This window comes from Ranitomeya imitator, chromosome 8, assembly GCF_032444005.1.
Source record: "Ranitomeya imitator isolate aRanImi1 chromosome 8, aRanImi1.pri, whole genome shotgun sequence".
Taxonomy (NCBI): Eukaryota; Metazoa; Chordata; class Amphibia; order Anura; family Dendrobatidae; genus Ranitomeya; species Ranitomeya imitator.
Genome location: NC_091289.1, coordinates 140879251 through 140896658, shown reverse-complemented (window position 1 = coordinate 140896658; position 17408 = coordinate 140879251). Strand labels below are relative to the sequence as shown.

General features: G+C 40.4%; 1 protein-coding gene across 1 annotated transcript; it reads left to right on the top strand.

The window, feature by feature from the left end:
* Positions 1-4494: 4494 nt before the first annotated feature.
* Positions 4495-17271, top strand: LOC138648005 (regulator of G-protein signaling 4-like). The gene is made up of 5 exons (XM_069737451.1): positions 4495-4744; positions 9320-9418; positions 12434-12495; positions 13748-13914; positions 14279-17271. The coding sequence occupies exons 1-5, from the start codon at positions 4578-4580 to the stop codon at positions 14513-14515; spliced, it is 732 nt and encodes a 243-aa protein (XP_069593552.1). The 5' UTR covers positions 4495-4577; the 3' UTR covers positions 14516-17271.
* Positions 17272-17408: the final 137 nt, after the last annotated feature.

Here is a 17408-nt window from a genome sequence, read left to right as displayed (position 1 = left end):
ATTCTGTCTCGAAATGGCCTCCATGGTCGAATCAGTGCCCAGAAGCCAGCACTAAACAAAAGGCAAATAAAAAACCGTGTGGCATCTGCAAAGTCCCACAGCCTGCTAAACAGATGGACGCTGGAAAAGTGGCAGAAGGTGGATTTCTCTGATGAATCTTCAGTAGAATTACACCATAGCTGCCGCAAATACGGCAGGAGACCTACTGGAGCCCGTATGGATCAAAAATACACCCAGAAAACACTTAAATTTGGTGGTGGAAAGATCATGGTCTGGGGTTACATTCAGTTTGGTTGTGTGCGAAACATTTGCAAGGTGGAAGGTAATATCAATAGCCTAAAATATCAAGAAGTATTAGCTACCTCTTATATTCCAAATCATAAAAGGGGTCAAATTCTGCAGCAGGATGGTACTCCATCTCATACATCCATCTCTACAACAAATTTCCTCCAGGCAAAAAAGATCAAGGTGCTCAAGGACTGGCCAGCCCAGTCACCAGACATGAACATCATTGAGCATGTTTGTGGAAGGATGAAAGAGGAAGCTTGGAAGACAAAACCAAAGAATCTAGATGAACTCTGGGAGAAAAGAATCAAAGAACTTACAAAGGACTCATAATACTAGTAGAAAAACATATGTATATATATATGAAACAAAAAAATATACTTATATATATAAAAAGTCACAGAAAGGTAAGTCAGATAAAAAAAGCCTTTATTTATAATAGTATGGCAACATCAGCACAAAAGTGCATGTGCTTTGGGAATAAATATACACAGGTGCACAGGTAGAAGATACGATATAAAAAATATATATAAAAAACAGTCCCACAATCTGGTTGTAAGCGCATGTTTGAGAAAAAATTATTATGTGCATACAAGGGGAATAGTGTAAAGGTGAAAAAATGTGCTAAATATAAGCTGAAAAAATATAAAATCTATTATACATGTGTGTCCTCTAAGAAACAATGTGCAAAAAAGTGCAACCGTATGATTGTGCAAAATTGCGTATAAAAGGAGAAGAGACAAAGTCTACAGTGTACCGTATGTCCCCCCCTGCACAATAGTATCCAATGTCACCCCCTGACGAAGGAATCACCGAAACGCGCGTCGGGGTGCTCTGTGCTTGGACCGACAGGTATATATACAACCATATTTTGTCAATTCCCACATATCTTACAGCGGATATTGGTGCGCATGTTTTGATACCACATTTTTTCACCTTTACACTATTCCCCTTGTATGCACATAATAATTTTTTCTCATACATGCGCTTACAACCAGATTGTGGGACTGTTTTTTATATATTATTTACAACGAAGGAGAAGTAGAAAGGAGCACTCACCATCCAGAAGAAATGTTCAGTCTTTATTGTGGCATAAAATGTATAGCAAGGTCTCATTGAGACCCGTAGAAGCGCAGTAGCGTGAAACGGCCGTCGTCTCGTGACACCCACGTTCTCCTGTGAGACCTTGCTATACATTTTATGCCACAATAAAGACTGAACATTTCTTCTGGATGGTGAGTGCTCCTTTCTACTTCTCCTTCGTTGTACTGAATTTTGGACTCTGTTTTTTCACAAGGAGCACCCGAACCCATAATACTGGCTGAAGAAACGCATGCTTTATGGTTTCCACCCAATATCTCTGATTTAACCTGCTGTGAGTGCAGACTTTGACTCTTAGTTTTGGTTGCCTGTTTTTTATATATATTTTTTATATCGTATCTTCTACCTGTGCACCTGTGTATATTTATTCCCCAAGCACATGCACTTTTGTGCTGATGTTGCCATACTATTATAAATAAAGGCTTTTTTTATCTGACTTACCTTTCTGTGGCTTTTTATATATATAAGTATATTTTTTTGTTTCATATAAATATACATATGTTTTTCTACAAGTATTATGAGTCCTTTGTAAGTTCTTTGATTCTTTTATACCAAGTCCGGGTGGTCTGCCACTCTTCTTTTTTACTTTTTAGCAACGAGTGATTAGTTTATATATATATATTTTTTTATTATTTTATTTATTTTTTTAGAATCTTTTATATGTATTAAATATCCATTGTTGCTATTACGTTCCTATGAACTCTGGGAGGCATGTAAGACTGCATTCTGTGCTATTCCTGATGACTTCATTAATAAATTGTATGAATCATTGCTGAACCGCATGGATGTAGTCCTTCAAGCTCATGGAAGTCACTCAAAATATTAAATATGACTCTAATAGCACCACAACTTCATTCACCAATGTTATACAGCATATATTTGTATTTTAAGTTAATTATTTGTTTTAATATCACATTACTTTCTGTGAGCGACAAAACTTTTGTCTTGCCAAAATCTGACCATTCTGTGTCCATCAACTGATAAATATTTCTGCATTGATGCCAATTTATTTTCTTAACCTAAACCACATATCGGAGGGTTTCAGCTTTCAAAAGAATAATTTATACAACCAGTGGATGAATTTAACGTCAGGTTATAAGCTTTTATTTACATAACATGGCTAAGCGACATAACTTCTGTCAGGGAGTGTATAAGCCCCTGGAAAAAAAGTCCAAAAAAGTCCCAGATTAGGTGCTGTGACAGCCAAAGACCTTACTAAATGGAAAAACCCCCGGACAGTAATTACCAATCCTGGCACCAATAGTCCTGAAAAAGCTGGGGGAAAATGAAAGGAGGGGGAGAAGGGGACCGTGGAGCAGGCCCCACGCGTATCGCCGTGTCTAGGATGGGTGCATCAGGGGAAGGGTTTTAATGTATGATGTGTGTTAATAAAGTTTTTAATTTTGTTACATTGGGTGTGTGCACACCATACAGTGGTTCTTTTTTTCTGTCTTTAGACAATACAGGCACAGGCTGACCGGATTATGTCATTAGACAATATAGGCACAGGTTGACCGGATGGTGTCATTAGACCTGACAGGTACAGGCTGACATGATGGTGTCATTAAACCTTAAAGGTAAAGGCTGACCAGATGGTGTCATTAGACAATACAGGCACAGGCTGACCTGATAGTGTCATTAGAAAATACAGACACAGGCTGACCTGATGGTGTCATTAGACCAGACAGGGCAGACTGATGTGATGGTAAGGCAGTTAGGCAGCAGGGAACCAGCTGTCAATCAACATAACGTCTGCAGTCACGACCAGTCGGCAGAGCAATCCCAAAGATGGAGAGCTGCTATGTTAACGTGTAGCTGTTGAATCACTGGCAGGAGCCATCGGAGACCGCTTTGAGCCGGCGTTGGGTAGACAAGAAGAGAAGCCTCTGCTCAGTTGATGCAACATCAGCAGAAGCAACTGAATCGCCCACAGGAGTGGTCAGCTTTGCCCATAAATTTTCAATTAGATTGAGATCAGGGCTTCGTGATGGCCACTCCAAAACATTTTGTTATCCTTAAGCCACTTTTTTACCACTTTGGCAGTATGTTTCTGGGCATTGTCCATTTGGAAGACCCATTTCCACCTAAACTTTAACTTCTTGGCTGATGTCTTGAGTTGTTGCGTTAGTATTGCCACATAATCTTCTTTTCTCATGATGCTATCTATTTTGTGAAGTGCACCAGTCCCACCTGCAGCAAAACAACCCCATAACATGATGCTGCTACCCCCATGTTTCACTGATGGGATGGTGTTCTTAGGCTTCCAAGCTTCTCCCTTTTTCCTCCAAACAATGGTCATTATGCTCAAAAAAGTTGAATTTTCGTTTCATCAGACCACAGGACATATCTCCAAAAATTAAAATGTTTATTCCTGTGTGCATTTGCAAATATGAATCTGGCTTTTTTATGTTTCTTTTGGCTAAAACATGCACATGTGGCTTTTTATATAGCATATGTAAACTTTTGGTTTCAACTGTAGCAATTACCTGCCTGTTAGTTCCTCGGCCCCTAGAAGAAAAAATAAATAGTCCTGCATAACCTCTTTAATATCCCACATGGACATATCAGTATGTGATAGTCTTTTTATTGGAATGCCTCATTTCTTAGGATCTAATAATTTTCGCGTCCTGTGGGCAAAATACTAAAGTCTGATTCAGTCACAGTAAGTGCCAGCAAGAAGAACTGTTGAGGGCCATGAGTCAGATATAAATGAGTGCTAACACTTAATGTGCCTTCTCCCTGTGTAAATATCGGTCTACTCCCATAACTTTCTGTAGGCTAAATATTTTGAGAGCTTGCTCCACAACCTTTCAGGTTTAACGTTAGAAGCTCTTCCCTGATCACCTCACTGTCAGCACAGACGTCTGCTCTTCCTCCTCCTCTCACGTCACCATCACTGCTTTATTTCTCCCACTGTACTAAGAGGAGGCGAGAAAAAAAAGAAAAGGGAAATAAAAAAAAGAGAAGAGGAGGGAGGATGGTGGCAGGAGGGTGGGAGGATGGTGGCAGGAGGGTGGGAGTATGCTGTCAGGAGGGTGGGAGGATGCTGTCAGGAGGGTGGGAGGCTGCTGGCAGGAGGGTGGGAGGCTGCTGGCAGGAGGGTGGGATGCTGCGAGCAGATCAGGGGTGGATGTGATTGGCTGCTGCCTGCCTCTGAGTGCTGCTGTTTGAGGCTATAAAAAGATGAGAGGATGGGAGGCAGCAGCAGCAGAGCAGTGACAAACTGGACAGACAAATCCAGCGACACAGACACCAAACAGAGAAATAATAGTGTCCGGGTCTGGGAACCTGACCTCACAGCCAAGATGTGCAAAGGACTTGCTGGAGTGACCTCCTTCCCCGCCACCTGTCTGAAAAGGTGAGGCTGCAATCTGCAAGGGGGGGGGCATCCATCATAAATGGGATTATGTAAGACCTTCACTAGCATATGGCAGAGCAGATCATTCTATGGGGGGTTTTGCACTGATTTGGGGTTTTGCTTTGCTTCCATTCAGCACTGCAGAGCATTTCATCCCAGCTGCTTCCAAGCTGAGAACATCATTGGTTCCTTTATCCCAAGGTGTTAACTCATTGCGGGGCGGTTGATTATAGACTGCATTGCACGGAGTTTTTATATGGTCAGTTAAAAAAAATTTTATCAATTTTTTTTCTAATATCGATTATATACAAACCTTGGTTCTGGTTGAAATGAAGATTCTACTATAAGGTGTAAAGTAGGGTACCCGTAGGCACTACGATTGGGGAATATTAGCCTATCTGCATATACAATAATCTGATACAGGTCGTCCATCTCTAAACTAGATGATCTTTATGCTTCTATTGATTGTCGTTACTATTGATAAGGACGTGCGTATGAAAATAATCCCTTACGCTGATACATTTCCATTGGTCAGAACTGATTATTTTATTACCCGCGAGCCCAGCGCTATCATTTGGCAAGGTCTATTGGTAACGCGGGCACTCAGATTAGTAGGGAGAGCAAAGTTCGTTGGCGCAGCTCTCGTAAGCTGCTTTTATAACGCGAGTGACTGGCATATGTCCGGCATTCATGGAAGGTTTTGGCAAGCAGCCTGGAATCACTGGCCATAAAGTGTAACAGTGCCGCCATTGTGTAGTGCCAGGATCCCACACCATATTGTGCTGTATAGCCACTCAGCCCACGCTACAGCCCTGCACTTATCACACAACCAGCTCATTTACAGCGTATCTTGTGGAATGTAGTGTAAATATTAAACCTATTAAATATAATATTAACTGACTTATACAGAAACCCCTCAACCACTGCGAGGTATTGGCTTACTGTTACTATTTTTGATGCTTTGCAATATTTGACATAGCTCGGTGAACATAAAGTCTCTCTTTAGGTCCTTGCAGAACACCGATGAGTGCTATCCGTGTTTTTGGTGGATAGCACGCACACCCATTTGTGCAATTTTTTGTCCTTGGATCTAGTGGTCCAAGCAAAAAAAATTCAGCATGCACGATTTACCTCCGAAAATCAATGGCTCTCGCAATTTTTTGTGGATGGAGAAAAATGGTCGTGGGATCGGTAGAAGGAGAAGTATAATTGGTCATTAACATCTAGAGATTTAGTGCTTGTTAATTAGAGCATTGAATGAAATGATTACTGTGTAGGTCAGGGGTGTCAAACTGCATTCCTCAAGGGCTGCAAACAGGTCATGTTTTCAGGATTTCCTTGTACTGCACAGGTGATAATTTAATCACCTACACAAATAATGAGCTGGTGATTAAATTATCACCTGTGCAGTACAAGGAAATCCTGAAAACATGACCTGTTTGCAGCCCTCGAGGAATGCAGTTTGACACCCCTGGTGTAGGTGGTGCCAATTTTAAAGAAACCTAAATGCTCCAAAATTAAATTTGACGGGCATTTTGCATTTCGCTTGCTTATATGGCACCAACATATTCCGTAGCGCTGTGCGCTTCCCGTTCTCATGTCAGTCCCTATTCCCAGTGAGGCTCACTATCTAATTACCTCCAGTTTGTCACGTCCACGAAAAACCTATGAGGGTCAATTTCATGCAAAGCTAATTAACGTAGGCGGAAACCAGAGTCTGCAGAGGAAATCTATGCAATAACCAGAACTTTCAGTCTCCGCGCAGATGTTGCTCCTGTTAATGGCAAATCCAGCACTGCTGTGCTGCAAAGCAGCAATGCTAATGACTATGTATACAGATGTAGCAGAGCTGAGTTTGATATTAAACGCTTTCTTTTCAGCTCTGAGATAAGAATAATGAAATCACGTTACCTGCAGCTTCATATTACTAACACATCAGGATCCTGTGCCATGGCGCAATCTCAGCTCTGCTATGCCTGGATGTTTATTTCTCACATTACTAATAAAAGGGAGAATACATAATATACATTCATGATGAATATAAAAGGCTGCCATTATGGAATGGGTTCTGATGGATATGGGGCTAGTATTTGAGGATGAGACATATAGACACTCAGACGCAGCAGAGCTGAAAATGTTCAGAGTTGCATTAAAGATATCACTATAGATGAGCAGATTCTGGTATCATCAGCGCCACGTAAATGTCATCTATACGCGTCTCCCTAATTCTCCATAATGACAGATACCATATACATAGGGATAAGACATATAGACGTAGTGTCTGGCGCCTGACATCTGGTCCATATCACATGGAACCTTTCAATTAGGACTGTTTTCTGTATGGCCGGGAAATGATGTGTTACCACTGCTGGTCTATGTCAGTGTGACGGGGCACTAACCATATTTTATTATGGTGAGATATGAGGCCGAGGATGACTTATCTATAGCAGTTTTATCGCTTCTTTTTTTTTTCTTCCATGCCGACTATTCACATCATTGTCGCTTATAGGAGTGACTTCACATGATAAATTGTGGTACAATCCAATGAATTATTATACAGCTCTTGATCAGGGATCGTCCAGACTTACATCACTGTGTGTTTGGATAGGGACTACGTGCCAAGAGGAATTGATAATTAATATCACCAGGATTACCATTTATTCTATTTAATAAAATGTATCGATAATTTCTGGTGTCTGCATAGATTAAAGATAGAAATTCCCAGTTCTAGGGCCAGGACACCTTCTGATATTAAATAACAAGGGGTCCAATAGTAAAGATTTCAAGAAGCCGCCTCCGACTTGCACCCTCAGAGTTTTCTTTTCTGAAATGCTGATTTTCCTTTAGTTAAAGAGCTGGAGGCTGTCAGTGTGTTCCTATCATGTGTTACTGTCGGGTTATTATGACCTAGATTTGCTTGTAATTTTCATATATTCTAATCGGCTTTTTCAGCTGCTTACAGAGCAGACTATAGAATCTAATCATTGCTGCCTCCTTCCAGGTAACAAGCAACAATGGCAGCTACCACATTCTCATGTGGGCACGAGTCTTTGGTTTACTTCCGATTGAAATAAATGAAAATGTATCCACCGGATGGGTAATAACGTCTATATCAGTGGGGTCCAACAACTGAGACCCTCATCCATTGGCCGAACGAATAGGACACTTTTATCCCCGTTAGAATGCCCTTTATTTATTTTTTATGGGACTATCGGAAAGCTTTATTCAACTTTCTATGGCAGCCACATAAGAAATAAGTGGCGCGCTAATTGAGCATGTGCATTGCCGCTCCATTCTAGGAGCGCTAAAAGTGCCCTCTTCTAGCAATAACTGAGGGTCCCAGTAGTCGGACCCCCATCGATCTAGATGCTAGCACTAATCCTTTGGATAGGTAGATACCGTGTTCCAACTGGACAACTTTTTCTAATATCAATAGCCAAGGCTCATCAAATGGCCGAACATTATCAGTGTGAAACATGTAGATCAGCAGAGCGCACTGTCACTCATTGCATGTCTCACACTGGTAACTCCCCCTGTCATTAAAGGTCCCGTCACACTCAGCGATGCTGCAGCGATATAGACAACAAGCCGATCGCTGCAGCGTCGCTGTTTAGGTCGCTGTGGAGACGTCAAACACAGCAACTCCAGAACGATGCAGGAGCGATCCAGTGACGTAACGGCAACTCACTTATCGTTCTCGCTCCATGTAAAACATTGCTGGCGTCGTTGCTTTTGCTGTCAAACACGACGATACACGCCAACCTGACGACCAAATAAAGTTCCGGACTTTCAGCGACAACCCGCGATGGCACAGCGGGATCCAGATCGCTGCTGCGTGTCAAACACAATGAGATCGCTATCCAGGACGCTGCAACGTCACGGATCGATGTCGTTCTCGTTGCAAAGTTGCTGAGTGTGACGGTACCTTTAAAGTAAGCTCTGGAGGCCAATTCTCCATAGTTCTTAACAGCTCATTTACATAGTTAGATAAACGTGGATTTCTCTGGAATATTTAACTCAGCTTCATATGACCAATGTGCTCGTATAAATGGCTGAGGAGGGTTCATCCTACTGACAGATTTCCTTTAAATATTTCAACTGACCGCTGGCTACTAAAATAGATATACTTCAGTAGAAAATGAAAACAACTCCAAAAAAAAAATTACCGTATATCAATTCAACAGCAATCCTACAAGGTGCCTTTCACATGCAATGCATTTTTTATTTTTTTATGCGTTTTTTTAAGTCCTTGCCATTTTTTTCCAAATACACCATACTCTAAGCGTATCATTTCTTCTGCATTTTCCCATAGCCTACTCTATAAAAAATAAAAGCCTTTAAAAAAAACACATGTATAAAAAACAAACAAAAAAAGCTAGTAAAATAAATACATGAAAAGGAATAAATTGACACAAATAATTGAAACTTTATGAACTCATTGCTAATATTATATTCTCCTATTGAAAAGGCCCTGACTGTCCTGTTTCGTGTACGCCTGAGAATTTTGTAGAATTGGTCATGGTTACATGAAATAGAATGGATGACTATTTACACAACTTCTTTATTCCCTAACAGTGCCAAAGATATGAAGCATCGACTTGGATTCCTCCTACAGAAAACTGATAGTTGTGACAACGGCACGTACGTGAAGAAAGACAAACCTGGTTGTCAGAGGTAAGATCATCCTGTCCCTTGTGTGTAGTTAGGCTTCCCACTAATTACATAATAATTGCCAATTACCCATAGATTAATTGCTAATGGATGGCTCTGTGCAATTCTAGAGAAGTGAAATCCATCTCGGCAAAGTATAATAAGGAGAACTGTTTACTAATCACATCTCGGGGCAGCTGGTGAGATAATCATCTGGTGCGGGCTGTTCTGTAATACTTTATTAGTGCACGCTCAGCCAGGGCTGCCGATACCGGAGAAGATGAATTCATATTAAATTGTCAGGATCCTGGAGTAAAATCACCATATACAACAAGTTAATTATGGGGATTAAAAAATGGATGTAGGATATGTGCATGTCTACGCATCTCACTACATATGACATTCAATCTTTTTCTCCTGGGGAAATGTGACTTGTCGTTACTGATTGTAGAGTAGCGTCCACCGCGATTAGTCCCCAAGTGATTACAGCATTTTGTGGCCGCTTGAAAACAGCACCCACACATGTAATTTCATGCACCTCAAAGATCAGAATCAGGGATCATTCAGTTTTTCAGGTACGAGTTTCATCTGTGCTTTTCACAGATATAACTCGTACCTATCATAGTCTACTGGGCAGTTCACATGTCTGTGTATTTTTGTGGACTGAATTGTCCTTAGAAAATCCCAGAGATATGTCATATTTTGATAAAACTCGCCAATGCAAGTCTATGGGTCCATAAAAAAAATCATATTGTACCCTAAGACATCTAAGTGTTGTCCTTTTTTCATGGACTGTTTGATAGGAGAAGCTTGAGAAACCTCCATTGTTTTCGCACAAGGAAACTGATGAAACTCACACTAACCAATTATTGATCAAAAACATTGATGAAACTCGGACCATTTTTTGCATGCAAAAAAAAATCACTGATGCCTGAAGGAGCTCCAAGTGAAATAACAGTAAATTTAGGCTCTGACTGATCTAAGTGTTTTCAACATAATTCTGGTATAAAACATTTTAATAAGTAGCAAAATGTTTGCACAACCTGAGTTTGCACAAAGATCTTGTGACTTATGACTAGAGGTGAGCGAATATCGTTGGCTCCCTCCTTATTCGACAAGCTAGAGCGCTTACCGAAGATGCTGCCTCAGGAACCCGGCTAACTGGAGCACTCCAATAATCAGCTGTTCCGAGCCACAGCGGCATGTGTCACGGCTGAGTGACAGTCACAACACGTGTAAGGAGAGCCTGTTTGTTGTGACTGTCACACAGCCGCGATACATGCCCTGTGGCTCTGAACAGCTGATTATCAGAGCGCACCAGTTAGCTGGGTTCCCGATGCAGCTTATTCATTGAGCGCTATAGCTTGCCGAATAAGGAGGGAGCTGAAGATATTCGCTCATCTCTACTTATGACTGTTTCACTTCGGTTTTGTCCAGTTCCGCCAAAATAGGCAGAACTGAGATGTGACAGGGTGGAATGGAGGCATGTCGTCACAGCTCGTCTAATTCATGATGACCTGCGTGTGGCATGCTGTATGCCAGAAAACTAAAGGTACCTTCACACTGAACAATTTAACAACGATATCGCTAGCGATCCGTGACGTTGCAGCGTCCTGGCTAGCGATATCGTTGTGTTTGACACGCAGCAGCGATCTGGATCCTGCTGTGACATCGTTGGTCGGAGCAGAAAGGCCAGAACTTTATTTCGTCGCTGGATCTCCCGCAGACATCGCTGAATCGGTGTGTGTGATGCCGATTCAGCGATGTCTTCACTGGTAACCAGGGTAAACATCGGGTTACTAAGCGCAGGGCCGCGCTTAGTAACCTGATGTTTACCCTGGTTACCAGTGTAAATGTAAAAAAACAAACACTACATACTTACATTCCGGTGTCTGTCGCGTTCCTCGGCATTCTGCTTCCCTGCACTGTCAGCGCCGGCCGGCCGTAAAGCACAGCGGTGACATCACCGCTGTGCTTTACGGCCAGCCGGCGCTGACAGTGCAGGGAAGCAGAGCGCCGGGGGACAGACACCAGAATATAAGTATGTAGTGTTTGGTTTTTTTGACATTTACACTGGTAACCAGGGTAAACATCGGGCTACTAAGCGTGGCCCTGCGCTTAGTAACCCGATGTTTACCCTGGTTACCAGGGGACTTCGCATAGTTGGTCGCTGGAGAGCTGTCTGTGTGACAGCTCTCCAGCGACCACACAGAGACGCTGCAGCGATCGGCATCGTTGTCTAGATCACTGCAGCGTCGCTAAATGTGACGGTACCTTAAGTCCGAGAGGCTTCGAAATCATCAGCAAGCAGAACCAGGATAATTATTTCAGACCATAAATGGAATAAACATAAAGGAAACGTGGGAAGGAGATGAAGAAATTAATACATAGTTTTGTGGAAAAAGATTCAGTATAACTTGTACTACATCCATTAAAATTCTTGTTCATTGTAGACGTAGGAGTCCAGTGGGCGGTCTTAAAAGTAATTGACAGCCTTCCTGGGATAAGTGTATATACAGAGATTGCTGTCAACCTTAGATTTAGACTTCTAGTCTATAGTGAACAAGGATTTTATAGGATAAAGGGCAAATTATTTGGAATCTTTTTTGCACAATCCTACGTATATATCAGTCTATGGTACTATATATCAGTCTCTGTACTATATATCAGTCTACAGTACTATATATCAGTCTCAGTACAATATATCAGTCTACAGTACTATTCCTGCTCTATAGCATTCTGATTTCTGATCAGACTGCATGTTCAATATGACAGTTTAAATTACACATTAAATACACTTAGAACCACAATGATTTGCACACCTTCCTATAGTTGTACACTAAAAGGGAAAATTTATAATAGATGAAAAATGTGGGTGTTGATTAAAAACATAACGCTAATAATGGGTCAAAGGTAGAAGCTTTCTTTTTGCGTTGGCTTGTACATAGGGTATAATCTGCACAGAGATCTCTGTTAATGTGGTATTCAGGTTAGACATATTTCAAAGGTTATAGACTATATGTTTCTCTGTTTCTCCAGGCTAACGCAAGAAGAAGTTAAGAAATGGGCCGAGTGTTTGGAAAATCTGATTAACAGTGATTGTAAGTAATCAGCTGTTAAAGTATAACAATATTAGCAAATCAGGAGAAATTAATATGCTAATTATCAGACACTGATCGCTAGAACCGAAGGTCAGAGGCACCTTTTTTTATATCAGTATTTATATGGCTCCCAATTGTCTTTCACGTCGTCATTCAAGAGAGAAAGAGTATTGGATCATCCTTTGTAATGGCCAATGAAAGCCAAAAGAGTGCCTCAATACATTTCTTCCAGCAATCATAGGGTGTTTTAGAGCAGGGGTGTCAAACTGCATTCCTGGAGGGCTGCAAACATGTCATGTTTTCAGGATTTCCTTGTACTGCACAGGTGATAATTTAATCACCTACACAAATAATGAGTTGGTGATTAAATTATCACCTGTGCAGTACAAGGAAATCCTGAAAACATGACCTGTTTGCAGCCCTCGAGGAATGCAGTTTGACACCCCTGCTTTAGAGTCTAGTAATTGAATTATAGCTCTTAACAGAAATTAGAGCTGTAGTGTTTTATAAGGTATCATATATATTCTAACAACATGCTACATCCTTCATTAGATATGGGCTACAATTAAAGTTCAATTATGTCTGGAGAGCCAACATGGAAACTAAATTGTGAACTTGATGCTAAGAAAGATGTCATATAGACCCTTCCATATCCAGTAGTTTGGTATACGTGACATGAGTCAGCTAAGAAAACCCAAATGGATGGAATGTGAGAAACGCGACTGTCCTAGAGATATTGTCCTCTGTATATCAGACCTCAATGACGTCAGCATAAAGTCACTTCTTGTCTCAAATGTCCTTGGTTTGGCTGTAATACAAGACAATGAGTGATGTTCCTAATCCCCTGAGACGGAAAGAGTTTAATTGATTTGTTAGTTGAACTGCATCTTAGTTCCCAGATTTAAGGATTTTTGCCCCCTCCTGACCCATGATACTTAAGTCAAATGTTGAGATATTAGACATATGGTGAGCGCCAGCGGATGCGCTCTCTTTTTTTCAGTCTGTTTATTTCATACTGTACACTGAAGGTCAAGATACTCGAGAAGCAGTCTAATACTGTCATCTCATAAAACATATTTTCATTTGGGTAATTTGTTTTAAGATTTTCTGTACTTCAGGATGTGTTAAGTAGTGTTTGTTCTTCCACTTCTTGTAGCATCTGATGGACACTGTTAAAGAATAGAACTGTGGTGTTTAGAGATTTTAGAAAATTGTTTCCTTCATCTTCTAACAGAATCAATGTTATGTTTAGGTGGTACAGTGGCTTTTCGGTCCTTCCTTCAATCAGAATACAGTGAAGAAAACCTTGATTTTTGGCTAGCATGTGAAAATTACAAAAAATCAAAATCAACATCAAAACTTTCAAGCAAAGCCCAAAAAATCTATGATGACTTTATTTCTGTCGAGGCTTCCAGAGAAGTAAGTGGCCTACATATATTTCATTTACCTATGGAATTTGATGATAAAGTAGTAATAATACCCTTAACTCTAAAGAAGCTTTGAAATAATGTAATCCTTTTAGTGCAGTATAACTTTAACCAACAGTTTAGTAAAACATCTGGAGTGGGATGAAGGTTGTAGAACACGCAACTACATTAATTTTATCAATAATTATTTGATTATTTTGTTTTTACATGTAGTCAAGTTGATGTACCTATTACATCTAATATATAATAGTAGATGTATCAAGCTAGCATTTCATTGTTATGTTTGAAAGCAATTCTGTAGACTTTTTGAAGTTATATAGCTTCTTACATATGTTCCTTCTTTAACTTTTTTTCAGGTCAACTTAGATTCAATTACTCGAGAAGACACAATCAAGAATATTCCTCACCCAACACATTCTACTTTTGACCAGGCCCAGCACAAAATATTTATCCTGATGGAGAAGGATTCCTACCGACGCTTTCTCAAGTCACATTTCTACCTGGACCTTTCCCAGTTGACCAGTGGTGGAAGTAGTAAGAAGATGAAAGGTCTTAGCACTGACAGCAACCCCTTCATTCCTCAGTGCGCCTAAGACGCAGACTGCGCATGGCCGCAGCTAAGAACTGATTGTCTATGTGCTCTTATCTATATTCTACCATGGATCAGATCTGGTCCTGAGTCTGCTCCTCTTATTTATTAGATGTGTGTGTCTTGCATGCATTTCTGTTCTGTTGGGGGTTGAGCTTGAAGAATTATTCAGACCCGTGCAATGTTGTACAGACTAGGCACTCACTGTCAAATGGGTTAAGTATGTCTAATACAATATTCTCAGGTGATACTTCTGAAAGAGTTATGGTGCCTTCTTTATGAAGGACTTACTGAAGCTATCTCATATAGGATATGATGCTATATAGATCCATTTTACATCAGCCGGCAGAACGTGACGTGAATTCATTTTTTAATTGTAAATGTTTATGGTTGTATGAAAGTTTTCCCCCTAAAAGGAGGAGACAAGGTCCGGATCAATAGCATCGATCTTCAACTTTCTCTAGTCCAAGGAAGCCAATAGATGGCGATATTTTTTTGTTGTATTTACAGTGTCATATATTGATAGATGGGAGCTAGAAACTACTGACTGAAGCAGGCAACACTGCATTTATTTTTATTACAGATATTTATTTTGACAATGTTTTTAATTTAATTGCAGTCATTTGCATTTTTCTAAGGCCATTTGGAGCTTTATTTTGTTTGTTTTTTTGCAATGCATTTTATAATTTATTGCTGTTAAGATGAAGAGAATCTTTCTAATGGGTCAACGAACAATGCAAGGGATAAAGGCAGAACAAGGATAGTGGTGACTGCTGGCAACCATTGCTGGTGATGGCAGGGAACAATCCTTTAGTTTAATAGTGTTACGAGCATGTATCTGCCTGGGAACGTGAAAACCTGTGCATGTTTGTGATTTCCAAATAAACTATATGGTGTAAATAGTGTTATATTATAGAGACGGTATACGGGGATATGTTGTTCCTGTGCAAACATGTCTCGGGTTAAGTAACTGTATAAGGACAGGAATAAATAAGCTATTAAACAAAGAGAGATGGAAACATTTATTTCAGCCAGACCAGATCAGGTTGTGTATATTTTACTATAATGAGTCAAAAAAGGTTCAATTTCTGGAACATTGACACAGAGTTTCATGTATCATATGCAACTGACTGGCGGCCAGATGTGACTGTACAGTATACGTAACATTACTTATTGAGAAAGGAATATAATGGGCCCAATATTAATAAAAAAAATAAAGACATTTTATTCCGGTCTAAAATTTAATTTCTACCCCATTCCCTGAAACTAGATACTTTCTACGTCTCAAGTATTGTGTTGCCTTTGCACTCTCTCAAAGCAAATAGTGCCCCCTTAAAAGAATTAAGGATTGCCCCCTTTACCCTAAAGTAAAATTGAATGATGCCCCTTGAGTGTCCCCTTAATTAATAAAAGTATTAATGCCCCTGCAGAAAATGTAGGTTTATACTCAGCTATTCAGAGCAACAAAGTTTTCTTTTCCCCTGCAAACAGAAGGAGCCGGCACAGGCTGAGCAATGCAGTAACGTCATTGCACCGCCTGCACCAGGACACTGCTGTAAGTTCTTATGGTCAACGGAGTCCTCTCTCTCCTGTAGAGTGTAAGCTCTTATGGTCAGTGGGGTCCTCTCTCTCCTGTAGAGTGTAAGCTCTTATGGTCAGTGGTGTCCTCTCTCTCCTGTAGAGTGTAAGCTCTTATGGTCAGTGGGGTCCTCTCTCTCCTGTAGAGTGTAAGCTCTTATGGTCAGTGGGGTCCTCTCTCTCCTGTAGAGTGTAAGCTCTTATGGAGCATCTTGTTGAAGCCAATACCTTTGAAAGTGGTACTTGCCCAGCGACCTGAGCACGGGCAAAGGTACTGGGAATGCGTAATGCCCTAGCTCTTCAGTTCTAGTCACACTAGTTCTTAGGGGTAGTACTTTCTTTTTTGTCTTTTAAAATTTAGTGCCCCCATGAACTTTGAACCAAGGGTAGCTGCTCCTGTGCCCACTCCCATTCTATACCACTCAGTGACTCGGATATTAGTCATGGGCACAATGTACAGATAAAGAGTCAACATGAAGAAGTACAACATCTACTGGCTCATAATGGACTATGTGGTAAATAGGGTCCTATCCCATCTAATCCTATGTGCACTGACATTCTAAATATCATGGGCAGCATTAAGATATGGGAATACTCTATTTTCATCTCCAGTGGAATTATGATTGTCAACATCACATGATGGGGCAGTGTCAATATTATTGTATCACCCAATTAAATGTAATTTTAGAAGAATGTGAAAGTCTTGGTTCTTTTGATCTAGTATAAAGAAAGGACTTGCTGCATATTGGAGAGACGATCATACTGTACTTACGAGAACGCTGGCAATAACCCTGTAATTTATTGGCATTCACAATCAGCCAACATTATTGTGTTACCGAAACAATAAACTCAAATATGCCCGAATATGTCCATATCGGGGGTAATTTGTGGGAATATTGCTTATAAATAGTACATCATTATGACGACTGGCAGTAGCGGGATGCCATAAAAATAATACGGCAGTTCAGATCATGCCGGGGTATTTCTCTGATGATCTCTGATGACTGTACATATGTTCCTTATAACATTTGTGTTTAGCTCTTCTGTAATGTCAGTATTCAGTACATGATGTGAACAGCAATCTTCTATATTCTGTGCCAGAGTATTGCCATATGTTGCTGGATTTGAGACTATTTATTGTATTACTAGAAATAAAGATGTTTCCTATTCACAAACCCAGAATACTATTGTTGACTTTTGTGGTTTTGATGTTTGTTCTGATATTATCTTATGACAACGCTGACAAGATAGTAGGTTTTTGAGACAGTGATGAAAGCATTTTATGCTTGATTAAGATACATGCATGCAATTTTTTTTGT